The following is a 26,608-nucleotide window of genomic DNA, read 5'->3' as shown; positions in this document are numbered from 1 at the left end:
TGAGGGGTCGCGGGAGTCGGACGGCTCGGAGGGGTGCTGTGAGGTGCCCCGGGGCGCTCCGGCGGTCCGAGGACGCTGAGGTGTCCCGGAGATCGGAGGAGTCCGGGGCGCCCTGAAGGACTCTGAGGCAGCTCTCGGGCGCCCCCTAGCGGTCATTGCAGGAGCAGGACGGGGCGCAGCCGCGTCGTGACGCCATCGGCGCGCGCCGCGCGGTGACGTCATCACGGTCGTTCCCGGCGCCGCTCCCGATCCCGATCCCGATCCCGGCCTCGGCCCGTGAGGGCGGCTTGGGGCGGTCAGATGCGGCGGCGGGCAGGATGCACCAGAAGCTGCTGCGCAGCGCGCACTACATCGAGCTGGGCAGCTACCAGTACTGGCCGGTGCTGGTGCCCCGCGGCATCCGGCTCTACACGTACGAGCAGATCCCGGTGTTCCTGAAGGACAACCCCTACATCACCGATGGATACCGTGCATACCTGCCCTCCCGCCTGTGCATCAAGAGGTGAGCGCGCCCCGCGGCCCCGGGCGCCCCCCGGCCCCGCCGCCGCTCATCCCCGCCCCGCCTTGTGCCTCCTCTCACTCAGCCTCTTCATCCTCTCCAACGAGACCGTCAACATCTGGAGCCACCTGCTCGGCTTCCTTCTCTTCTTCACGCTCGGCATCTACGACCTGACCGCCGTGCTGCCGGCCGCCGGCGCCTCCCGCGAGGACTTCGTCATCTGCTCCGTCTGCCTCTTCTGCTTCCAGGTGGGCGCCGGCTGCCGGCGGCGCTGAGCCCTCCCGCGGTGCGGGCACAGCGCGGGCCCGGCGGCATCGCTCCGCGGGGCAAAAACCGAACGCAGCTGGCACAGGAGAGAGTCTGTGATAAACGAGTGCGTTTGTCCAGGCCGTGTGTCAGAGCTGCTGCAGCTTGAGGGGGCCTGACGCGGCTCCAGGTGCTGCTGGACACGGCCGAGCACCCTGGGATTCCAGGGATCAGCCGCGGCCCGATGGTCGGGAAGGGCAGGAGGGCTGGTGGCCTCACTTTCTCCTTGTCAGAGGAATGTGTTTGCACAGCAGACTTGAGTCCTGTCTCTGGTGGGCCCCTGCACCTTGTGAGAGCACAGAGAACTAAGGGCACCACTGGTGTTCTCTGCAGGGTACAGGATGCCTTTGTACAGCCACAACGGGCTCTAGTGCTCCTCCCTGCCCCTAGAGAAGGCCACAGAGAACCAAACACTTCTCAAGGAAAAGATTTTAAGGCAGCCTAGGAGCAGACATGCAGCCTGTGCCTAAGAGTTAAATTTCTATGTGTTCCCTCAGTCAAGGCACACAGTGAGTGCTGGGCAGTCAGGGCAGATCTGGGTTTTGGGCTCTCCCCTGTACTGGTGCGGATGTGTCTCTCTGGAGCACTGCCAGCTCTCTGGCCTCAGGAGCCCACTTTTGCTACTTGTACAACTGGTTATCATGGTTTGCAGTGTCCTGCTCCTCCTTCCCCGTGCCAGAGAAGCTTTATGGTTGGCTGGCAGGGATCACAAGTGCCTGCACTGGGGTGCACTGCACAGCACAGCTGCAGGGCTGGGGCTGGCTGTGCTCCCTGCTCCTTTGTAAGGAACTAACCCTCCTCCTCTGGCATTCTGCGTAGGTGTGTATGCTTTGCTCAGTAGGATACCACCTGTTCTGCTGCCACCGCTCCGAGAAGACCAGCCGGCGCTGGATGGCGCTGGATTACGCGGGCATTTCCATCGGGATCCTGGGCTGCTACGTGTCAGGCGTGTTCTACGCCTTCTACTGCAGTAACGTGAGTGGGGAGCAATGTCCTTGCAGGGCTTGGTTCCTGTGCTCTCACTGCAGTTTCTGTGCTGCAGGAAGGGGGTTCTGTGCAGGTGTCCAAGGAGAACAGGAGCAGGGAGGCAGGAATGGGAACTGGAACATGTCCCTCTGACCTGAGCTGAACTGTGCTGGCTGAAGAGACAGGCAAATGCAGGTTTTCCTTTCCAGCTGTTAATTGCACAAGCCTCAGGAAAATATTTAAATTTCTCTCAAGGCAGGGAAACTTTACAGGTCCTACCTGTATCCAGTGACTGAGGCTGGTCATGGGATGTGTCCCATCACAGGTACTTTATTCAAACAGTATTGCCCACGAGGTAGAAACAACCTTGTTTTCCCTCCTTTTAAGAGAGGATGAGTAAATGAGTTCCCTCTCAAGGCCTGCCCTGGACATGGCTGTCCAGGAGCTGAGCTGGACAGGTGAGGCACAGGTGTATTGAAACATTTGGTGCAGGAAGTGCTTGGAATGAAGGATGTGGTGCCAGGTGCCCCCCAGGAGCAGTCCCCTCCCCTCAGTGCCAGCTGACAAGCAGAGGGCCTGCACTCAGACCCACAGCTGGTGCCCACAGCAGGGACAGGGTGAAGCACTGCTGTGCTCAGTCACTGAAACCTCCTGCCCAGAGCTGACTTCTGCACGCCACAAACTTGCCTTTGTTTCTTTGTGCCCTCAGTACTGGCGCCAGGTGTATTTGATCACTGTGCTGGCCATGATCCTGGCAGTGTTTTTTGCTCAGATCCACCCCAGTTACCTCACACAGCAGTGGCACAGGCTGCGCTCCATCATCTTCTGCTCCGTGTCTGGCTATGGAATCATTCCCACCATCCACTGGGTTTGGCTCAATGGAGGCATTGGGGCATCCATTGTACAGGTAAACAAAAACAAAAAAAAAAAAAGGAAATAAGATTCCCTTTTGCTTTTCATTTTCCATCTTCCTTGAGTTCTCTTACACTTGGGAAACAGTGGGGAAGCAGGAGGAGTTACAATTCCTCTAAGGACAGAATTCTTTTGGTCAATACAAAACAAATGGGAACACTGAGAACTGTGTTGAGACGGGACAGACGGCTTGGGAAGTTTTATTGTGCTGTGCTGCCCTAAAGCTGCAGGGTGGGAAGGAGAGCAGGATCCAGCTGTGTCTGTGCCTGGGCAGGGAGCAGCCTGTGTGGGCAGACCACACCCTCGCCAGGGCCGGGGGCAGCAGCTGAGGTGCCTGTGGAGCAGGAAGGAGCCTGTCAGGCTGCAGGAATGCTCAGGGCTGGCCGCCTCCACAGCTCCAGAGGGCAACCAGGAGACACTGGGATGATTACTTGTCTCCTCCTCTGTTCCCTACGATGGCAGCAGAAATCAGCATTTACCTGCTCAGCCCTCTGTCTCCTACACAATCCTCCTCTAACAGCTCTTTCATGTTACTATTTTCCTGTTTGTTTCACTCCTTGGAATTACATTGTGACAGCAGCAGCCCAGCACAGCCAAAGGCAGTCTGGTGTGCCCCAGTGTGAACCAACCTGAAATCAGTGCAGTTAGCCAGTAACACCTGATGGTGCTGAAAGAAACATTTCCTTTTCATAGTGAGCACAAACTGCACACACCTGGGCTGGCCTGGATGGATGGCTGTCCATGGGGTGAGGGTTCAGCCAGGTCCAGAGCTGCTGTGGAATGTGGCAGAGCACCACTTGGAAATAGATGTGGCCTTTATACATGACACTTCACACTGGCCCTCTAAAAATCATCAGTAGCAGTTGTGCCCCCACACTTCCCCATCTGGCTTCCCCTGGGATAGCAGGATGGAGTCTAGGGTACACATTTTGTTTCCATACTTCAGGAAAAGGGCCCACTTTTGGTAACAAAACATTCTGCTAACAAGATGCACCTGGTGGCTGAGTTGCTGGTTGTTGACCCCCCACTGTGAGCAGTCCTGTGTGCAGCTGCTGTGGTCCCAGCCTAAGTGGGATGTGCAGTGCAGGGTCCCTCACCCTAGCTGCTCTGTGCAGGCTCAGGGGAGTGGCAGGTGACCTTGCACAGACACATGCTGTGCCTGCTGAACAGAGAATCTTGCATGTAGAAGCAAGAAGCTGGAATAAAAGAGGTTTCTTTCCACTCAGGCTTTCCCAGAGTTTGGCATGTGTGTCCCCATTGGATCTATGCATAGCTAACACAGGCAGGGAAGGAAGATTCAGCGCTGTCATGCCTTTTCCTTTTTTATCTTTAGAGACATTTTTTTCTGTTTTTGCCTTCTAACAGAATAGGAGAGCTTGCTTTTCTTTTGCAGGAGTTTGCTCCGCGGGTATTTGTCATGTACTTCATCGCTGCTGTCGCTTTTCTCTTCTATATTTCCAAAGTTCCAGAAAGATACTTCCCAGGTAGGAAATTCTTTTCTGGCTGTTTTCTTTTCTTCAGTTAAGCTTCCTACGGTGTCCTAGTCCTTGCTGTGGGTCCTGAACTTCCTGTGAGAGAACAGGCTGACCATGTTCCCTATGCCGTATTCCCATACAGAGTAAAAGAGTGGGAGGAGGCAGACAACTTCCCTCAAGTTCGTTAAAGAACTTTCCCTGTCACCCCTCAAGGGTAGGGTGTGGCAGAGCTCTGCAAGAGACTGAGTGCCGATTGCACTGCACAATGTGGAATTGTGGTGGAACTTAACAGCTGAACTCCTGAATGTCTCTGTTCTCCCCCACAGGCCAGCTGAACTACCTCGGCTCGAGCCACCAAGTGTGGCACATCCTGGCAGTGGTGATGCTGTACTGGTGGCACCAGTCCACAGTATACATCATGCAGTACCGACACAGCAAGCCCTGCCCCGAGTACAGCACGGACCTGTGAGCCAAGGTACGGCTGCTGCCATCGTCGGAGGAACAGGATACCCCCAACCACAGGCTTTGGGAATGCTGGCCTGAACCTCAGGTCACTGTCCCAGAGTGGGTCCTGACTGGTGCCAATAAAAAGCAGGGATGTGATGCCAGGCACTCTGCTCACCTGTGCTGCTGCATTGGATGAGGCTCTGGGGAGCTGCTGGGCCCTTGAGCAGTTTTAGAGCAGGCTGGACTTAGTCCTGCCAGATCCCTTCCAGCTCTGTGTCACAATCTGAGTAGTCTCAAACCATCATCAGTATTTGTCCTTAAGTAGCATTTTCCTCAGGCTTTTGTCAGGTTTTCAGTCTGCTTAGCATTGATCTGGATGTTGTGGAAATCAGATGAGTTACCAATTACATGTGCACAGTGATTTACCTCGTTTCCCTGCTCTATTTTCAGAGGCAGCACGAGAGGATTGGTGACTCTGGGGGCCTCACGTGAAGAGCTGTGCTGTCAAGGACTGAGGCAGTTCCTTTGCTGACTCCTGGGCTGTTAGCCCCTTGCCGGGACAGAGTGTTACTGCAAGCTTTGATAAACACAGCAGCACTGCCTGGGTTGGAGGGGCATTTCCTTCTCAGCCAGTTCCTGCCCTGCAGTCAAGCACCAAATAGCTCCTCCTGGAGCAGGACAGCAGGAGGCTGAGCTCACTCGGCACGCAGATCCCAGCAGGATGTTTTGTTGCTTGGCAGACGTGAATGGCTCAGCCAAGGGTACTCAGGCCTGGACACCAGGTTTTCAGCTGGTGTGCACAGTTAGGAGAACACTCCTGGCAGCGTGCCTGTAAAATTGTTGGAACTGTGGGAGCTGGTCCTGGATCCAAACCACAGGCCTGTGGGTGGTGCATCCTTCAGCCTTTACAGGGACGATGTGTTATGCTTCAGCATTGGCACAGGAACGCATGAACTGGAATTCAGTGGATTTCTGTCCTGCTCTGGATGACCTCTTTCCCATTCCCTGGGAGATAACATGATATCCTGCACACCTAGATCTTCATTGCAGATCTTAAAAATAGCCTGCCCCAAGGAGGGGCAGAGTTGTGCCATTGCTTGAAGAAATTTCTCTAGATCCCTTCAGTAATCTGGAATCAGTATTCCAGGAGTAGCACTAAGGCTGCGTGTCCATGTTTGTTGTTGTTTTGCAATCAGGGAACCTGCTGGGGCTGCAGATTCCTGACTTTTGGCCTTTCCCTATGTGCAGGATGATACTGCACTCACACACACTGCTGTCCAAAATGACTTGCTTTCACAATCCTGCCACCGTGCCAAGGCTGCTTGGAGTTTCAGGATGTGTTGTAGAACCTTCCCTTATGAAATGAACACCAGGGAGCCACAGAATACACTGGTTATCGCACAGCTGCTGCCCAGCACCATTAAGCTCCAGGGGTGCCAGTCTTCCAAACAGCATTAAAATCCTTTGGACTTCTGGGTTAGAGGCAAGGATGCTGTTGGGACGAATCCTAAGTGGCTATGTCCTTGTGGAGAGGGCTTCCCCCAATGCACGAGGAGACGCTGGCTCTGTGCAGTGACTACCCCAGGGCAGGCACGTTCTGTTGGTTGCCCAAAGCTGCCTCCCTCTGGGCTAAGGCAGATGAGAAGGACTTGGTTTCTGGTCAGGGCGTGTCAAGGAGACATGGAGTGGAGGTGGAAACTTACAGACAGGCGCCCTGCACTCCTCGGGCACAGAGAAGGCAGGATGGGAACTCCTCCTGATGTGCTGGACAGGGATGCTGTCTGTTTAGGGCAGAGGGTGGTTTTGGTGCTTTTCTGTTGGTCCTTTTTAACTCCAGAAACAAGTATTGGCAAAACTGACTCTGCATTAATGATTCAGCTCCCAGAGCTTTCAGCCTTTCAATGTAAACACTGATTTTTTAATGATTTTTTAACTTGACAGCCAAGCAAGTTTCAAGTGCACTAATTACTACTACTGAAGCCTGACAAGGAACTTGCAAGTGTAAAAGTCTGTTTCCAGTGTTATGTGTACAGTAATATCCCAATAATGTGTCTGTAATATTACTGACTTGAGCATTTGCTAATGTATTTTTATAATGGAAACTCTTAACTTCTCCATCAGTTTTCACCAGATAAGGAAACTGATTGCCAAGCTGTGCATTTTTACCTGACACAATTTATCAAGCTGCATGATGATCTTTGATGTACATACTGAACTTATAAATAAATTCCAGTTCATTGGCTTTTTCTTTGGACTAACATCATTCCTGCACCTTATGCAGCAAAACAACCGATGTCAATGGCTCAGCCATGGAACTTGTGCCAAAGACAGGGATTTTTGGGGGAGACTCTCTAGCTGAATTTGCTGATGAACTTAGCTTTTCAGCCTACTACCAAGTACTCTTTATTAACGGAGGCCTGCTGCTGCTGTATCTGTTCTTGACCATTTCCATTCTTACTTCATCTCACCCAAGAGTAAAATCAATACAGGGAGCATCCAAACACCCTGCTCCAGTAAACAACTGCAGGAAGGGGCTCACACCACATTATAGTTCTGTCCACAAGTACAGATCTCAGTCCAGTGCCATTGGGACCCACATGACCTTTCTGCAGGAAGACTTTAAGGAGTAACACTGAAGTAAAGGATTTTCAACCAATTGGACACAGCAGGATGATTGGGCAGCAAATACAACTACTTAAAACAGTTTTATGAGAGTCACAGGTACTGACATGACAGCTAAAAAATCATTCAGCAGCAGCAACAGTGCTTATAATGAGCAAATGAAAGCCTACACACAAATACTTCACCATGCAGTGTTGAAGAGACCTGAAAAGGCACTGTTACCAGGTTCCTTTATTTAACATCTCCAAGGGTTTTATGATATACATCAGCTTCACAAAAAAAGTTAAAAGTTCTGGCTTTAGTAGTACACAAAAAAGCTTTAGAAACTCCAAGTCTAACAAGAAATGGAAGTGTAGTTCAGGCAAGTGCACTTAAAAGCTGAATGCCAGCAATTTTAAAATCGTTTTTATGCTCTTTAATAGTAGGTGATGCCTCAGTCACAACTTTACCATACACACCATCTCCTTGATTTCCTTTCAAAATAAGCTCTATGGAACAGTAGCACAGCAGCCACCCTTGGTGCTTAACTCATATTCACTCAAGTCACAAACATGATTGTGGCTGCTGGGTTACCAACACCACAGCAACTCCAAGGGGTACATGATGTGTGCGAGCATGTGTATATTTTATATATACTCCTTGGATATATAAAAATACACCATATAGTATAAAAAACTCCAGATAAACTCTTTTTCTCACAGTAGCAAATATATCAACTTATTTTCACAGTACTTGGTTTTACTAATTGGGACACCCAGAATGATTATAAGCTTTTTCCTCCAACACTGGTGCTCACAGAGCCCCCCACCACAGCATTAATTACACACCTAAAGGCCATTTGAGTCCACAGGCAAACACAACTACCTGGTTTTTCCTTCCATCACCACAACCACTTAAAAGAGGTTGTGCTTCTTAGCACTTTGGGGCAGACGCTCTCTCCAGCAGCTGATCCTACAAGGCCTGTGCTTCAGTCCCTCAGCATGCAGAGGGAGAAGCTGTAAAAACCCATTGGGATTTCTGTCTGGGAAGGGAAGTGTCAACCCCTTACACCTTGCCCTCCTGCTACCAAAGGCAGCATGTACATGACTACCACAAAAAGGCCTTTCCTGATTTCTACTAAGGTCATAAGGTCACGTTGCACTCCATATATCCTGAAAAAAGGCAAAGGATACCCCATTCCCTGACAGTCACATATCTCACCTCCTTTAAATAGTGGACAGTGGCTGAATACAACCCCAAGCTTGGGTTCAGTTGTGTATAAACTACATACACCAGGAAAAGTCAGCTTAGCAGGGTGCAGCAATCTCACATCAACCATGAGAAAGAATAAAATAACTAACTCTAAAGAAAAAAAAAAGTGAAATTTAATCAAAAACCTGATTGGTGTCTCAAGTGTGAAGAACCAGGTTTGTTAAGGCCATTAGGAGGCAAATATCATGGGCCATAACTCGTGCCAGCTCTAGTGTCAGTGGGGTCTGCAGCTTGCCTGTGCCTTGTCTCTCCCTCCAGCTTGGCTGTGCTGCAGTGTAAATGCATAGAGACCCTCTACCCTGCAGCCCTCCTCAGCCTGGAGCCCCGAGGTAAACCAACAGTACTGAACGTATTTCCTATCTGTAATTTACCTGATGGCTTCTGCCCACACTGGGTCTGCTGGTGCCCGGTCTCCTCCCTGCATGTACAACAGCCCCCACCTCTCCTCCTGGGCCCTGGAGCCAAGCCCCAGGGCCGTGTGCATTGTTAACCCTTCCCACTGCTTTCCCACTGGGAAGACAGCAACAGCCTGGCTTTGGTGAGGACCAGCCACACTTAGGACCACAGTTTTCATCTCACTTTGTGTCCACTTCACTGCCACATTTGTCATCTTGCTGTATTCCAAGGGCTCTTCAGGCAGGTAACAGCTCTGAAAGACATTGAGAAGGGCAGCTCATAAGCATGCACAGAGATTTGAAAAAAGGGAAAAAGACTGTTAACCTGAGTGTCAGAAATGCTACAAAAATTGGCATGTGCTTCTTGCAGCCTTTGGCACCAAACAGGTGAGAAGAGCAGTAATAAAGCTTGGAAAGTCCTGTGTTGACACATTTCTACTCAATCTCCTAAGGGCTTAACTTCTAAGCCTGGAAAAGGCACACTGAAGCAGGCACAGCTGGAATATCCCACTTAGACCCTGTGAGAAGTGAAACTGAGGAAGGTGAAGGTAGCTATCTGTACACCATCACTATGAGCTACGTTCAGATTCCAGAGCTAAGGGAAGCAATCACACATACATCCCAGGGGCCACTTTATCCAACTGATCCCAAAGGAGTCTTGTGATTTGTTTTCAGTGAATATTGAAAGGGACCAAATGCCCCCATCACCTCCTGAATATCCATCAGGAGACACGAGGGGAAAAAAGCTCACAACCCTGAATATTTCACTTCACCTGTGACAGGGGGGCACGTGAGGACACCTGGCCACAAACAGGGATGTCCCCCATGTGCAAACACCCAGCTAACCACTCCTCAGCCTCCAGTGGAGCAGGATAGAGAGGTGGGACAAGCCGAGGAGCCCCTCCTCCTTCCGTGTCCCCATGAGGATGGCCATGGAACCCAGGCTGGGCTGTCCCAAGGGGCACCGTCTCTGCATACACCAGCACCTCCTGCACCACAGGAAGTACACACTGTGCTCGGCAGTGGTCACACCTCCCGCCTCACCCGAGGCGCCCCTGGGCAGCAGGACAGGGCTCCTTCCCGAAAGGCTCCGAGGGGTGAAACGCAGCTCAGTGGTCCAGCAGCCGACAGCTCCTGCTAGAACACAGCTGGGGCAGGAAGTGTCTCCAAAGCTCAGTGCATTTAGCGACCCTTAAAAGAGCATCAGGTTACAGTCATTTCATAAAACTATTGTGGTAAAAAAACCAACAGAGAGGACACATTTTCTTTCCAATCAAAATCCAAGAGGAAAACAGACACAAATCCCAAGGTGTAATCAAATCAATCCAACGGTTGTACCTCACAGTCAACTCCATAAGTCATCTGAAGCACTCCACGTGCCCAAGGACAGCCCCTCTTCCAGTGTGCTGAGGAGTCTCCCAAAGTGCTGTAATCCCAGCCATGTCCCTGCTGGCTCACTCCCCCACACATTCTCACACATCAGTCAATCACCTGCTTCTTTAGTTTTGACTCTACAATTCCAGTTTGCTACTTTACATTAATGGCACTTACTATTAAAAAAATAATTCAAAATTGACCATTTAGGCACATAAAAAAAAAAAATCTGCCTTTCATCTCTGCAGCTGCATAGATGTCTGCAAGGTCCCAAGCCATAGCTGTGCTCTGGAATTCTGGGCCACAGCCCATTGAGGATGTGGCTGCTTTATTTTTATGATTAATAAAGGTAGTTTTCACCTAGGAAGCAAAGACTTGGCTATTTCCAGCACATAATCTGGATATCAGTATGTCTTGGTTCTTAGGTCTGCAGAGACATGAAGAAGCACCGCAGTTCATCAGCCTCCTGTACATGTGGAAAGCATTTTCCATGTGCTCCCTGCCTCTTCCACTCCAACGGGGCACATGGCACAGGGATAGAAAGGCAAGACCAAAGTGCACAAACAACAGTATGTCCCAGGGTCCCAAGTCAGTGACAGGGATTCATATCCAATTCCTCATGACATTCTGGGAGCCATCTGCCATAAGGAAACAACACTTCTGATTTTTTTTCTCTTTTCCTCAAAAAGATCCAAATCAGAATTAGCCATTATTTGCAATTCCACCACACATGCAGGCCACTGCCTCCTCACCCTGAACAAGCTGTACAACCCAGGCCCCTGGCATTTCAACCATGTAAATGACTCCACTAAACCTTTACTAAGGGACTTGGAGAGGTATAGTGGGGGGAACCCATTGGAAGCCTCTACTGTTTAGAAGGGAACGGAGCTGCTCCAAAGGGATCTAACTCCAGTGCCTGCTGTGGTTGGCTCTGAGTGCTCTGCACCACCAGCTCTGTGAAGGGCACAGCACCAAAGTCATCTGTTTTCAGCCCATCCCCGCCATGAACAGCCCCGTGCAAGGAGCTCTGCCTGGGCCTGCCAGCCACCACGACCGTGCCGTGGTCCCCACAGCTGTCCCCAAAGCCCTGGTGCTGGGCATGGCGCATCAGCTCCGGCGGGTGGAAGGGTTTGGCCCCGAAGGGATCCAGCAGCGCCTCGTCGGGCTGCAGCGGGTTGGCTCGATCCTTGCTGTCGGTCAGGGTCACGCTGATGTTCTCCTTGGAGTCCGAGATGGTCAGGAACTCGTTGCTGCTCTGTGAGTCCCTGCGGCCAGCCTTCCTGTGCCGGCGGGCGCGCTCTGGGGTGCGGTAGCTGGGTTTCAGCCCCTTCTTGGTGCTGGTGGGGGTGCTGTGGTGGCGTTTCCCGTTGTTCTTGGGCACCTCCTGCTTCATGCGCCTCTGCCGGGAAGACAGCTTCTGCAGGTTGCGCTGCTGCTTCACCTTCTGCTGCTGCTGGCTGCCTGTGATCTCCTCAAACGGAACCAGCCCAAACAGGTCCTGTCCACTCCCAGCAGACTTGGGGACGAGGGATGGCTGAAATGGGACGCAACCAAAGATATCCACACTCTGCGGAGAGCTGGGGGAGAGCAGAGGCTCCATCCCTGACCCCTGCCCATCTCGCTGCAGCACCTTTTTGCTGAAAGGAGCTTTGATGAAAACATCAAAGTCATCCTGCTCTTGGCTTAGGCTGGGAAAAGCCACCTGAGAAGAAACATCTTCGTCCACTTTCTCTCTTGCCTGAGGCTGCAGTGTGAAAAAGGGCACAGCTCCAAACACATCAAATTCTTGGCCAGAGTTGATCAGAGTGCTCGGTACCTCAGGCGGGGACATAGGCACCAAACTGGGCTCTGTGATTTCACTGCTGCCCACCCCATCTCTGAACCGAGTGCCCAGGAGCCCTTCCACACATTTTTGCTTGGTTCGGTCACAATCAGAATCAGAGCTCTGCTTTTCTTCCTCCTCTTCCACCTCTTCCTCAGAATCCATGAGCAGAGGTCGGTGGCCTAAATTCTCTGGTTCTGTATCATTGTCGTCATTGAAGTCCCCATTCTCTCCATGCAAGACTTCTTCATCCTCTTGTTCTTCTTCTTCCTCACTGCTCTTGGGAGAAGGAGGATCCGATTCAAAATCACTCTCTGATTCCTCACCACCTTTTGTCACGTGTCCCTCTGCACTTTTCCTCCCTGCCCGGGGATCTCTAAATGAATGGCTCAGTTTTCCAGCCTTTGTTGGGATCCCTAAGTTATTTCCTTGATTGCTGGCTGAGTTATCCACTTGTTTTCCAGGGGAACCTGCGGGTCCAAAGAAAAAAGCAAATGAAAACTTAAAACATAGAAACGCAAAACTTTCTCCACACACTCCACAGCCACACACTCCAGGAGCTGATGCAAACATATATCCTGTACTTACGGAGCGAAACAAGCTAAAAATCACATCTGACATTTCAAACAACACACATAAAATCAACAGACAGAGCTGCCAGCTTTACTTCTAAAGCACAAGGTGCCTGGACATACAGTACCAGTATTTGGGGGGCACACAGAAGGGGCCAGTGAACACAGCTGATCTCTAGAGACAGCTTTTCAAACCCAGTCATTACATAGCCTCTCTCCTCTGGGGAAATGGGAGGCAGCAGGATTTCCACACTAATTTTCTGTATTTTTTTTTTTAAGCAGACAAGCTATTTTTTGATGTGCTTCTGCTTTGATAGTCTGCTCTGACACACAATGCTCTAGTCATGACAGCAGCCCCTTCTAACTTCTGCAGAAACTGAGGCACAAAAGCTCTTGCTTTTCCTCAAGTTTGAGACCAATGCTTTCAGCTTCTCTATGGCAAGGAAATTTATCTACTTGTTTCCCTCTGTCATCTTCCCCCCTACTATTCACTGACAACTAAAACTGAAGGAACAATTCACTGATGAGTCTTTTGTGGAGTGGTTGCCTTGGGAACACTGGAAGCAGTAAAAATTTTGCAGTGGTACAAAAAAAGAGATGGCAAGAGCAGGAAGAGCAGGGGAGGCTGCACAGTGGCAGTGGCACTGCTCTCATCACTAGGCACACCCAGTTTCTCCCTGTGTAAGAGCCCCATTATGTGGGGAGATGATTTCAGGAGTGTAACTGACTGTGATTTCTAGTGGAAATGGAAGGTAAAGAGCAGAAGGAAAATCAAACCACTCAAGTCTCTTCTAGGTGAAGCACACTTGCCCTTGGAATATCCTCTTGGCCACAGACAGGGTGCATAATGTCAGATGTAATGCCAGCTACAGCAGTGAGAATTTACCTCCCGGCAGGCCCAGAGGCACTGCCCACAGCCTGTGTGCCACTGCCCAGAGAGGCTGCCAGGCACCCTGGCACTGGGGACAAGCCTCTCATGTCTCCAGCACCTGACAGCAGCTGGGGACAGGGCTGCTCCTGTGGAAGCAGCTATTAGAGAGCTCTACCCACAGCATTGCACTGCACCCCTGACCTCACCCAAGCAAAACTGATGTCTTCCACTTAGGGCTTTGTAACACAAACACTGACATTTAACCCACACCATGTGTTCAAAGGATGGAAAAAGCCAGAGATGGGTACAGGCATCCGCTACTTCTCCAAAAACCGTCTTCTGCCAGAATCCATCTCACAACTCTTGTTCTTGCAATATACCAAATATTTTCTCAGCTAATTCCTTCTTTCACAGGGAAACCAGTGTGCAACTTCTAGGTCAAGTCAGAATCTTTACTTTCTATGCTCCAGTTTTACAAGAAGCACTTCTTCCATTTTTAAAGGGAATTAACAGCAATTCCCTCATCCATCAGCTTCCTCACTCCTTTGCAGCTACACATAAAATAATCAAAACTCAGCAGCAATACAATTTATGTAAGGATTTAAAAACAAGATGATCAGAATGACTAAAACCAGGTGATTAGGGCTTTGAGCTGTTTCTTCTTGCCTTCTAGTGTCAGATTGCTTCTTATCTACTGTAATTTTAAATGCTACATATTTGCTTTACCCACTAAATTAGAATCTGGATTATTCTGCTGCTTACTTTAGATTTCCCAAAGGTACAGCCTTCACATTGCACTAAATAACTCCCCTAGCCTCCAAATCTTGCTGTTTTCAATATTTACTGGAACACTAATGTTAGCATAAATGCAAATAGATTTAAAAGAAAAAGGGACTACTTCTAGGTTAGATGTTAATACCACTTCCACAACAAAAAGCCCAGACCTTTTCTCTGTGTCCATATCCACAAGAGTTTACAGTCCTACAGAATGGTTAGATCTTAGCATTTCATCTCAATATGCAGTAAACAACTAATACAGCATTTTTTTTTCAAAGAAGAACTGAATCACAGTGTTGCCTAATACACCAGACTTCCCAGCAGGTTTAAGTGTTATTGGTGTGCCACAGTCAGAGTCCCTAGAAAACACACTGAAACAGGCACTGACGAGACAGACCACAACTCTCCCCCGAGCAGCTAAGCTGCATGAGGCACACAGGGTGCAGCTCCCAGCCCCAGAGCTCTCCTGACAGACAGCACAGCAAAGAGGACATTTCCCACAGCACACTCCATGCACAAGCACCCCAGCTGCTCCAGCATCCCAACACACCCACCTGCTACTCACAACTGCGATTCTTGCTGGCAACGCACAGCAGATCATCTTGGGAATTGGGCATCAAGAAAACCCAGCCTTTCACCCTAAGGTTTCCTCTCTTCAGTCTAACAAGCACAACCTCCAGAGGAACTCGCATGAAGCCAGGAACCACTGACCAAACCATCCCTCTTGCTGGAGACATGCATCCACAGCAACACAGAGGCCAGGTGCTTTGCCCCTGTACTTGGAGCTCTGAACCTCTCTTCAAGGAAATGCTGAGCACCTTCCTGGCTGACAGAAGCAGACACAGGGGAAGTGCTTGAATAGCAATAAGAAGTTTGATGTACATGTTGATTTTTACTTTGCCCACAGCAGTGTGTCCTGGCCTGGTCAGCACTGTGGGCTCTTGCTCCACTGAGGGCAATGCCATGGCACACTGGACATAGCACACACCAGACTTGGTGCTGGCAGGAATGAGGCAGTCTGCAGGAAAGGGAAACCTTAGGTGCACGTTTGTAAACATCTGTCCCTGCGCATGAGAAAACATGCTCCAAAATATATTAATTTTGAGGCCACTCAAAGACACAGCAAGAAGAACTTTTTCCTGTTCTAACAGCACCACAGCACAGTCAATAATTGCATCTCAGCACAGTGGTTTCTGAAGAAGGCTTCCAAATTTCTATCTCTTCAACTGAGATTGCTCCTTGTCCAGTCTCCTTGCAGGAGTTAACAATGTAACTTGGTTATTGCAGCACAAATCCAGTGTCCAGGTACTAGGTACAGACTGGGAATTATCCAACAGTGAGTACAAACTCAGAGCCCCCACTAGGGAGCTCACTATTATCAGAGCTGCAGAGTCAGCAGGTATGACCCCACATGGACCATGTCACCTGGAAAGCAGGTGGCACACAGACGACGCTGTGAACAGCAACTGGTCCTGATATGTGGGTTTGAAGAGAACTCCTGTACTCCAAGGAGGATTTCCAGAACAGTGGTATCACTGCTCCCACACTGGAGTGTGTCAGGAGAGAACAAGTATCTTCCTTTATCCTTCTGTGTGTGTTGGGGATAGAAACAACCAGAGCCACTTGCTCCAAGCAGAAACTACTCTAAGATGCTCATCTTGCACACTTTTAGCCCTACCTGGCCAACTCTGAGGGAACAAACCATCTCCGCACCCACCTTTGCAGCTGCAGTGGCTTCATATTAGTCCCAGGAACAGGGATCAAACTGCATCAGACAAGAACCAAAACCAATCCAAACAAACAAAAATACCCTCACTAGAACTACCATATTTTAAACTAAGATAGGAATAGTTTGGTTTTCTACACTACAGTTGCCCCTCTTTCACTGCTAACAAAATCAGCAAATGAAAGAGTACTACACACAAGCAATCCCCCAAAAGGGAAAAGCCCCAGCTTAATGACAATTGGATGCTCTGGCCAAACAGATTTCCAGCCTCAAGTGTTGTGTCACGTTGATTTCATGCAATCTTGTCAGGCAACATCACTGCAGAGACATTCAGATACATATTTATACAGCACTGCTGCACACTGGGGGCAACATCTGTTTGCAATGTGCTGCTCAGATTACCATACTTCTAATCAGGTTTGCAGCTTGTAGGGAACAATTGTTCTTGCCTCAAATGCGAGCCAGGTGGAACATCTTTAATCATATAAGAAGATCCCAATCTTCAAGGAAATTTTCTGTTCCGATGTTCTTTTTTGAGACACAGGATTTTAAGAGGATGAATTCCCTCTAACAACTGCAGTAATTACATGCCTTCTGCTGGTTCTTCTTTTTAGGGTATTGTGGGGGTAGCCCAGGAGTGGGGCATAAGAGCTTTAAGCTCCCTTGGAATTGGGAACATACTGCCACCATCATTTCATAACAATTTGCCACATGTCAGCCCAAGGATTAGTGGCAGGCTGCAACTAAATCTGCACCAGTTCTCTGACAACAGCCAGGGCAGCAGCTGCTCAACACTGTAATGGATTTAACACATCTCACCACCTCTATTTTCAAGAGCAACAAAAATGGAAGAACACCACACATGTGCCTGGCACTATTGCTGACATTCTTTTAAATAATTACTCCAGAGATTAAAGAGCAATATAAAAAAATAGTGCAACGTGCCCATGACTGCTGCAAGATTAGAAAAAAACTTGAAAAAAACCCCAGTAAATAATTTTGGAGAGAAAAGGCAGACCCTTGGCAGAACTCAGACATACCATTTATACTTTTGATGAGTGAACAATTTCAGGTTACTTTGGAAGGAGTATCTAGAATAGCTGAAGTTTTAGATGACCTTGATACAGGGAAATATCTTGAACCTGCAATCAGCAAGCACTATGAATAACTGAAACCACAGCCAAGAAGGTACAGAATAACATCAGTGAAGCTTTCAATGAATACAGATATTGCCAAGAACTTACTCTGCCAAGTTACCGAAACACTTTACAACACCCAGATCACTGCACACAGGGCTGGGCACCTTTAGACCATCAACATCAGTTGCCAAAGAAACACGAACTATTGCCAGGAGAGTTTTTCAAGTTCTAAAAGCAGTTCAAGTCTTTTTTGTTTCTTCTGGTTTGGTATTATTAATTTCTTCTTAAGTTCTGTGTCTCACTGAAAGGCCCAGACTGCACAGTGGTCCCAGGGCTCCACAGCCGTGGTACAGAACTCGCAGAGGTTTGAAACCCTGTTGGAAGCAGTACACAAAAAAACCACTAAATGAATCATCATCCCCCATGTCTGCTTCTGCCAGGACATCACACATGCTGCTGTGATGCCGTGCACATCCAGCAGCACCTACTGCAGCAGGGCATTCCCAGGGATTATCCAAGGCACCAGATGACTCCCATGGCACTGCATCTGGCACACAGCCAGCTGGTTTGCTGCAAGATCCACAGAGCTGGGACAACACAGGCCACACCACACAGCCCCTCTTATCCCAAGGCAAACCTGCAGCCACCACTGGAAGACACCACCAGGTTTCCAAGTGCGGGAAGTCTGGAAGTCAGAAGGAAGCTGCTTCAGAACTGCACTCACTTTTATTCAGTCCCTGCACAGAGAACAGGTCTGCAGTGGCTCAGAAGGAGTTACCACGGAGACACAAAAACCAAGTGACTTGATCACATCTACAGCACACATGAGCTGTACAACATTCAGCACAACTGTTAACGAGATGACCTGAACCAGAGCTCCATCCTGAGATCCCAGGCGACAGCTCACGGAGATTCTTCCACAGGAGCCAAATGCCTGAAACAGCTTCAGGCAACACTGCCCAACATCTCCACTTATCACACAGCCCATCCATGAAACCTGGAGTGTTACTTCAATTCTTGTATTCCTTCTGGGAATTGCAGTATTAAGCTGAGGGAAGCAAAAGGCCATCCTAGCCCAGCTTCATCCCGCAAATCATTAGTGTGAATAAATGCAAGATGGCCAAAGGCACCAAGTACAGCTCACCAGCCAGCTGTACTATATTCATGACATTTCCTTCTTACATTTGAGAGTACCACAAAGCATCTTTCTCCCAAGCTTCTGAAACACTTGATAATAACAAAGGGGATGACAACACAAGCTGGTTAACACACTTGAATTAAACACTTGCATTCCAAAATGCTGTCCACGGGAGATGTTTTTTCCACCATCACCATACAGTTCAGACATTCCAGAACCAGGACCTGTTTTCCACAGGTGAAGTGCTTAAATGCCCCAGTACTGGCTACTTAATTCTCTCTTTCATTAAGAAGTTAGCAATGGAGGGTTTGTTTCTATCAGATCAAAAACTGGAATTCTTTCCCAGGCCAGGTTTCTTTTCCAGTCATCTCTGGTCTTAAGGCACTACTATTGTCCACAATAACTCAGGCATAACGTAGTGTGTGTAGCAAGTTTACTTGTGAGAACGCTTTGAGTAGGATACACACCAAGGGCGAGAGACACCAAGAGCTTCCACAATGGTTCCCTATTCCCCAAACGAAGAGGAACTCAACACCTGTTAGCTCATCTCAAACCCCTTCCCTCTGTGCACGCCAAGGTACAGAAGTGTTGCTGCTGGCTCTCCATTCCCACTGGACAAAAATAAGCCCAGACAAGCGGCTACAGTCCATCCAGTTGCAGGTTTCTTCTCCTGGTGACCCTTGCATCAGTGCCAACCTGAAATGCACTCTCAGCTCCACAGGAAATATCCCAAGTCACAGCAGCCCACAGATGATCAAAGGCTTCCAACTCCAGCCTCTGCTGCTCCCTTGCCTCACCTTCCCAGACAGAGGTGAACATACCTGGTGACACCTGCTTAGCCAGATTAACAGCAGTTGATGTTGGTGGGTCCAAAGATGAAACATGACATTGACCATCTTGCTGCTCTCTCCCAGAAGGTGACCCAAGTCAGTTAATTACTGAGTGAAGACCTGCTTTCAGCAGAGAACCCTTAGGCCTCCAAAACAGGAGTGATCCTCTGAGTAACTCTACTCAGCCACAGGCCACACACGATTTATACATCAGACCTATGCCAGAGCAAGGAAAACCAAGCAGAAAAAACCCAACCTTTGAAATGGAACTGTGGCCACTACAGTAGAACACAACTTCAGTAAGAACTGTCACTCTTCAAGCAAGTCAGTTTTATTTACTTTAAAGATCCCATGTTTATAAGGTCACCATTTCATGCCATTGTAATTCAACAAGTCAGAACTCAGTGGCCAGAGCCCTGGGCAAACATTGTTTCACAATTCCCATTTGGCCCGAGACACATTACAATAAGGAAACAAAACTTGTGCTTGAACAAGATCCCAGAGTCTCTCTTGCAAACATGGGAATTGCACTCAAGGTATTAATCCTCTGTTCCACTTGCCAAGCAATCACCTAGCCTTGGATGCCCTGAGAAAGGGACACAGGTGGTTTACTGCTCAGTTACATGTTTCAAAATCACAAGGAACAAACCAGAAGAACGTGTCACACAACAGTGTTAAGTACAAGCAGAAATCAAAATATCAGGGAGGGACATTTGTCAAGTTGGCCCCAGAAAGCCCTCAGCTAGAAATTAAATATACCCAAGTGAACAGCTTTCTTCATTTCTTATCTGTCTTGCAACTCCTCTTTTCAAGACATTACCAAGAATAGTTCAGTGGAAAACATAAACAAGCTTTTAGAAGATCAATATTAACATTTAAATATTTTTTCTACCTGATTTGTTTACTAAGTGCAACTCACAGTTAACACATAATTAACAGTACCTTTCTTGAAACCAAGCCAATATTCAGTCTTGTTTAAATGCCAGTTAAAAGTCCACAGGAGAAAAGGCTATAGAAAAGTGCACAATTTTTTTCCAGTGCCACGGCTAATATTATACAACCAGCTCAACATGTCTCAAACAGCCTGATTTTTCAGACATGACTGAATTTCAGGGGATTTTTCCTCCCCTTAATAGAAGCAACTCCTTTTTTTTTTTTAGTGTGTCAAGAATTAGAGCTTGGATTCCAAGCAACAAAAATAAAGCACATGAAAAAACACAGTGAAGACATTTGTTACAATCTAAAGCTATATTATAACCGTCTAAAAAAGGCAGCAAACAATCAAATGCACTTCCAGGATGGCAGGTGAGGAAGGCAAAACAATAACCGCTGGACACAAGGGTATGAATACAAAATACCTGATGGCCCCCATCTTAAATGGAGTGTAAGCTATTTTCTGTTTGTTTTGCATGTGAATTCAGGCTTACCTCTAAGTCAAAGCAAACTCTGGAATGAAGATGCTAGAGAAACCTTTCCCAATAGGGCCTGCAGAGCAAACCCTTCTTCATTAAATGGCTTTCACATGGCACTGAACCACTGACCAAGAACAAGGTGACAGAAAGCAAACGACCTGAGAGAGCAAAACACCAGCACAAGCTAAGAACACAGTCCTACAGCAAGGAGAATGAATGCAGGTCCAGGGACAGGAGCAGCCACAGGCACAGGGATTTTCACCGAAGGCTCTGCAGAAGACAAGAGCCACCCTGCCCACCCCTTCACCACGTGGAGCATCAGAGCCCTTGTGAGCACTTGCAGCCCTACCAGAGCATCTCCAAGAATGCAGGACCGAATGAAAGAAAACACAGATACTACCTCAGGTTGACCCCAGATGATTTATTTTAAGGCATGTTACCTGAGCTTTTGAAGTTCCATATGAACAGTCTGTACATGTCATACTAAGGCACCTTTATCACATAAGAACTCGCAACAAAACCCAAGTGGCTCCAGAAGTGACTGATCCTCCTTTTACCATTCAACCACCACACAGGCTTTACTTTGTCAAAGGTACCAAAATAAATACTAAAGTGCTGATCAACCAAATGTTAAAACTGTTGCTTAAGTTGTGGGGTGATGCAGTTTCCCACTCACAATGCCCACATAACACATTATTTTTACTTCCATTCAAGGTAAACATAGTCAAAGCTGAACTGAAAAGCAACAATGAATGCCCACCCTCCCCCACGTATAGACAATGTAAAATGTTTGCATTTGACTCAACTTGTACCAAAACTGTGCATTAAATGCATAGAAGCTCACTGCCTTCACTTGGCTGGACAACTGAACTAGAGAAACAGTGTGAGTCAGAAGCAGACTACAGGGAAGTAGCAAAATTGGGCCTTAGCAAGCAATTTCTCTTCAGCAAAAGCCCTTGTGGTTCTGCCCAGGTGATGCCCATTGCTCTGGCTCAACAGAACCACACCCTACGCAGTTGGTCCCAAGGCTCCACGGGCACCAGGAGCTGGACGCATAGGTGATTTTATTTGGAGGTAAAGAACGCACCAACACATCCCTTCACCCAAGTGCTGTTAGGAGGCAGCAGAGCCCTTGGCCATTCTTTGGTCACTGAACTGCTGTGCATACTTCAGCAGATACATACACCTACAGGTATGTATGCATACAGCTACGAGGTAATCATGTCACAGATGGAACTTGCCTTGCTGAGAAATGAAAGGAACAGAACCAAAGGGATCTTCAGCAGGACTTGTCTGTGGAGCAGCATGTGGCTCCACACTCTTATCTGAAGATGCTCTCCTGTCCACCAGCCTGTCTGTAAAAAACAAAATGGAACAGAACAAAAAATAAAGTAAAATAAAATAAAAACAGAAGGACTTACACCTATGCAAAGCTATGCACTGTACGGGGTGAGGGAGAAGTATCCTGTATGCTTGTAAGAAGCACAGCTCTTGCCTGTACAGCTGGTCTGGGCAGCTCCTTCCTACTGCAAGGAGACAGGCAGAGTGCCTGAGAGGCTCTGCACCCACACCTGTCCCTGCAGGAGGCACCAGGGTGATCCCAAGCCTTTGTGCAATGCTATGGAAGTTGGGCTGGGAGTTCTTTCTCAGCAAGGAAGCAGACTCACTTTCTTGGCTCCCAATTCTGCACAGATGATTAAGTGGTTACAGGAGCTGTTTAAGAAATCTACTTCTTCACAGTGCTGTCAGAAAGGCAGCATCAGATGTCGCTTCTGGCCCATCGCTAACCCAGGATCACAGCAACACTAACAACAGAGAAACAACAAGAGCCAGGAGCTCCAAGCTGTCACTCTGTGTCACAGCTTTCCACAAAGGTGCTCAGTTCACAAATCCATCCAATTGCACATTACCTCTTACTGCAACCAGCACCATTCTACTAGGAAAACCCTCACCAAGTATAAGCAATGTGTTCTGTCCTGGGAACTGGATCCCTTTTTATGAGAGAAGCGATTAATCACCCCAGCAGTACCCATCACTTCACACACTGACATTAAGCCCCTCAACACATGAAATCTGATGGTAATGCCAGCCTGACAAATTGTGGCAACATCTTCATCCTCTAACAAAGGCTTTGCATATTTACTTAGGTGTTACTGTCATAAACATGCAAGCTTTAAAAATATTTGTCAGATTTAGAAAGACCTTTAGTAAAAAGCATCAGCTCAACAATACAAACTAGGCTTCTGAGAAGAGAAAGAAAGGATTTGCGTTTCGAACACTAGTGAGCACCACCAACTTGCACACCACTGTATGTGAGTTATAAAGTACAGGACAGCAGCTGGCTTTAGTAAAGGAAAAACAGAACCACTCATCAAATCTGCATCTGCAATTCTCTTTTCTCTGGGTGGCAAAGAAGTTACTTAGTACTCAACAGCCTTTTCCCACATATGAGATAACCTACACCTAAAAAGAACTCAGCCTTCAGCCTTAATGCATATCTAAGGAACTTCCACGAAGTCTCACACAGTTAGAAACAATTTTATAGGTACAAAACTTAATTTTACAATAAATCTCCTGATATCCCATTATTCCAGCCAAGTCTGAGAAAGCACCAGTAGACAACATGGAGCATAATTATTCCTGCTTTGACTGTAGCAAAGGCATTAACACTGCCAAGTATGCTCACACGATCTTTGGCACAACACCCCCGCTAACAAAAAGCCAGGTTAAAAGGTCTCTGAAGGCTGTGACATGTGTACCTGCATGCACAGCCAGACACAAACCAGCAGTGCTCCCCCTCCCGAGGGACACCAAGCCCCAGGAGCTCAGAGCAGCTGTAAGGCAGCCCATCCCTGCAGACAAGGCTGCCATCTAGTGTGCTGCTGTCAAGGGAGTGACTCGGGGTTATTTCTGCATTTTCTCTAGGTTGAGTAACTAAAATCCCTAGTGCTGGTCACTACTGAGCAGAGCTGTGCTGTTGGGTTTGGTTTGCTTTTCAGATACAGCATATCAGGCAAGTTATCACACCCAGCTCTCTTTTGCACTGAATTAACTTGAAGAATTGAGCCCAAAATGTACCTTCGTTATCATCTCCTTTGGTCCTTCCATTTGTTCAAAACTTGTGGCTTAACCAAATCAATCTCATCCAACTTGCATAAGCAGTGCCAGCAGTCCTGAATTCAGAACACAGATTCTAAAAGTGGGTGGCCTTGTGCTGACCTTCAGTACAAACTGACCTGCTCCAGATTCACAAGTGCAAAAAACTAAGGGCCACATTTGGAAGGAGCTTGCTTACAGATATTCTATTCTACTACTGAATCCAAACCTTAACTTGGACTTGGAAGGAATGCTAAGTTTCAGCTAGTACATAAGCTATTTTTCCCAGCTACCAGAGAGACATTTGACTGTAAAATGTGCGCAGCCTACATTCCCAACTCAAAAACAGGAATCTGATTCAATCCACACAGGATACAAGGGAAAACTAACAACCAGAGTCTCACAAACAAACCCACCCAGTCACTTTCCTAAAGGATTAACAGGTAAAGTGCACATCCAATAGGAAAAACACTCAACTGAAGGCAAAGGTATTATTTCCAGTTACTCAAAAATCAACTTTACTATACTTTTAATTGCAAGAAACTTGCTGATAGACAGCCAAGCATATACAATCTGTTTCTTAACATTGTCACATCTTCCAAGTCCCACTAATAAATCTGATCTCAACAAAGCCAGTTATAGGAAGAGCAACTAACAAACATGTGTCCAGCAATTAAGAACAGAAGGTAATTCCAAGTAAAAACCATGGAGATAACTGACTTCACGAGGAAAAAGTTTATTCAGCTATTGCCATATCAGTACAATAAACCAGCCCTTACATGTAGCCACTCAAAAAGGACAGTACAAAACATTAACATAATGTAATAGATCAATTTTCTTTCAGGCATTTTCAAAGGACATATCAGACCCACACCATCTTCTGCTCTGGTGTGCAAGAAAAAAGCTGGAAAGGAATAAAGCAAGCAGCCAAAATTCTCTTCCCATGTGACAACATACCTCTGCTGTTGAGAGCCTCTTGGCAACGCAGGTGACACAAGCAGTGTAGAAGAGCTAAGATACTACCATTTTTGCAGTAATTGAGCCAGTAACTACCAGTTTCAGACGGTGAGTTCCTATTGCACGTGTTTTCAAAAAGGAAAAGGAGAGGAAGACAGGCCCAACTGTGCCCTCAAATGCTCAGAAAGAATGTTCTGTACACAGCCTGCATGGTCCTCAGACAGGCAGGTGCTGGAACTGCTGAGCAACCACAGAGCCCTCATTTACTGGGAAGCAAAGTAAGCCTTCAAGCGTCCCTTACTTGATCTTAGCAGGTCAAACTCTCTGTCCAGCAGCTCCTCCTCTGTCAACTTGGAAAAATTGTCCTCTCCAAATGGGTTCCACCCTGACATATCAGGTGGGTTACTGATGTTCTGCTTGGGGTAACTGGCAATTGCTTCAGCATCAGGAATGCCTGACCTGTAGAGTCAGTTCAAGGAAGCAAATAGAGAGAAACATGATAGGATTGGTTATCAGGGTCAAAATCTGAGACATGCTTCACAATGCCAAGTCCTACACACAAGCAATTAAGAGCTCATCCCAAAAAAGCTGAAGGCTGATTTAAAAGAAGCCTAATAGGAACCTAGACATATATATAACCTGGTTTCTAACATCAGTGAAACTGGACAGATCTCTAGGTTCTTTTAAGTCAGAAAGGAAGGGGATTTTTTATTACATACACTGCTTTTCAAAAGAATTAATGCCAAAGTCATCATTTATTATGCAAAGGCAGGTCTGAGGGCCACTCCTCAGGGACTGTATACCTTCTGATGTATACTTGGTGTTACATATTCAGGTCACACCTCTGAGCACAGGAGTTGGCAGCCCTAGCACATCAAGGCCAACTACAAAGCTGCTCTCAACCGGGTGTTTGGAACTCCTTTCAGATGCACATAACCTCATTCAACAGGGACCACTGACCACCCCAAGCAAAGTGGTTAGCAGTCAGTTCCTGGATTAAATCTGTGAACAAGAAATACTGGAAGAAATAGTTTTACAAATTATACCAGGCTCATCTGTTAACAAACTGTCTCCTTTTGCTCCCAAAATATCCTTTACCACTGAACACCCACTGTCCAACTGCTCTAAGTAATCTCTTAATACCAAAGCAAGTAACTTCTAAGAAAAGGATTTGGCAGTGCTCACCACAACTAGCAATGTAAGCCAGGAGTAACCCCCAGGCTCAGCTAAGCCACAATTCTTACCTGTTTGTAGGGTAGGGAGGATCTGCCACTGTTCCACCATGCACTGGGAGTGACCTGGGGTAGGAGATTAAGGCTGGTGCAAAATCTTGTGGAGAAGTGATATACTCAGGGGACTGCACCTGCTGTGCCCGCTGCTGAGCCAGCATCTGCTGCTGCAGGAGAGCTTGCTGGTACTGCTGCACCTGAGGAGATGAGGGCTGTGTTACCACAACATGCACAGGCTGGCTGAAACTCTTCTGCCAACTATCAGCGCTGGTCTTGCAGCCACACACAGCCACCACTACCCTTCCGGAACACACAGGTGCAGAGAAACCACTCCAACAGCTCAGGGAGACTGCTTCTCTTTTCCAGCCTATTACCACTTACATTTCTGTCATTAGTGCAACCCAAATATATGCCACTGCAGCACTACTAACTGCATGCTCATCATACTCCATTCTTAAATCTTAATACAAGATTTCCGGACAATTTCTCCTGATCTTTACAAAACAGGCTATGGCAGTTAGCTCTTTTGCTTTTCAAGTAAGAATTGGATGTCACCATCTTCACTCTGTTGTGTAACATGTATTTGCTGCTGTGGCTAGTACTGGAGACATCAAACAAGTACATTTCAAATGAGCACAGACAGACCTTATGAAACTTGGGATAGATCCCATCCTATTATTAATATACAAGTGCAACTCCAGACAAGCTAGTTCAGATTAACTTCCCACCAACTAATTATTATTTTAGATGCCAAACCGCATGCTATTTTACCATGTCCACAGCTCAGTGTAA

The 26,608-nt window shown here is 47.6% G+C and overlaps 2 protein-coding genes across 7 annotated transcripts in view; one reads left to right on the top strand and one right to left on the bottom strand.

The window, feature by feature from the left end:
- The first annotated feature begins 228 nt into the window (after positions 1–228).
- On the top strand, positions 229–6,847 carry PAQR3 (progestin and adipoQ receptor family member 3). The gene is made up of 7 exons (XM_036382228.2): positions 229–502; positions 585–747; positions 1,625–1,780; positions 2,481–2,678; positions 4,077–4,167; positions 4,485–4,633; positions 5,056–6,847. Exons 1-6 carry the CDS (start codon positions 318–320, stop codon positions 4,625–4,627), a joined length of 936 nt encoding a protein of 311 aa, XP_036238121.1. The 5' UTR covers positions 229–317; the 3' UTR covers positions 4,628–4,633; positions 5,056–6,847.
- A 593-nt stretch (positions 6,848–7,440) lies between these two features.
- Positions 7,441–26,608, bottom strand: part of BMP2K (BMP2 inducible kinase) — a 49,291-nt gene continuing 30,123 nt past the window's right edge. The window contains exons 13-17 of one of the 6 annotated variants that reach the window (XR_004980122.2): positions 25,832–26,013; positions 24,889–25,046; positions 21,776–21,889; positions 9,647–12,539; positions 7,441–9,127 (exon numbers count right to left, since the gene is read on the bottom strand). Coding sequence is in view for 4 of the 6 variants with exons in the window: in XM_036382224.2 (XP_036238117.1) it covers positions 11,113–12,539; positions 21,776–21,889; positions 24,889–25,046; positions 25,832–26,013 (1,881 nt within the window). In the remaining 2 variants the exon portion in view is untranslated. Of the gene's footprint in view, positions 12,540–20,935; positions 21,890–24,350; positions 25,047–25,831; positions 26,014–26,608 lie in introns of those variants that run through there. The other 5 variants (XR_004980123.2, XM_036382224.2, XM_036382225.2 and 2 more) reach the window with 5 other exon arrangements.

Source organism: Molothrus ater, chromosome 4, assembly GCF_012460135.2.
Source record: "Molothrus ater isolate BHLD 08-10-18 breed brown headed cowbird chromosome 4, BPBGC_Mater_1.1, whole genome shotgun sequence".
Lineage (NCBI taxonomy): Eukaryota > Metazoa > Chordata > Aves > Passeriformes > Icteridae > Molothrus > Molothrus ater.
The sequence above is the reverse complement of the archived record's forward strand: the minus strand, read 5'-3'. Positions and strand labels throughout refer to the sequence as shown.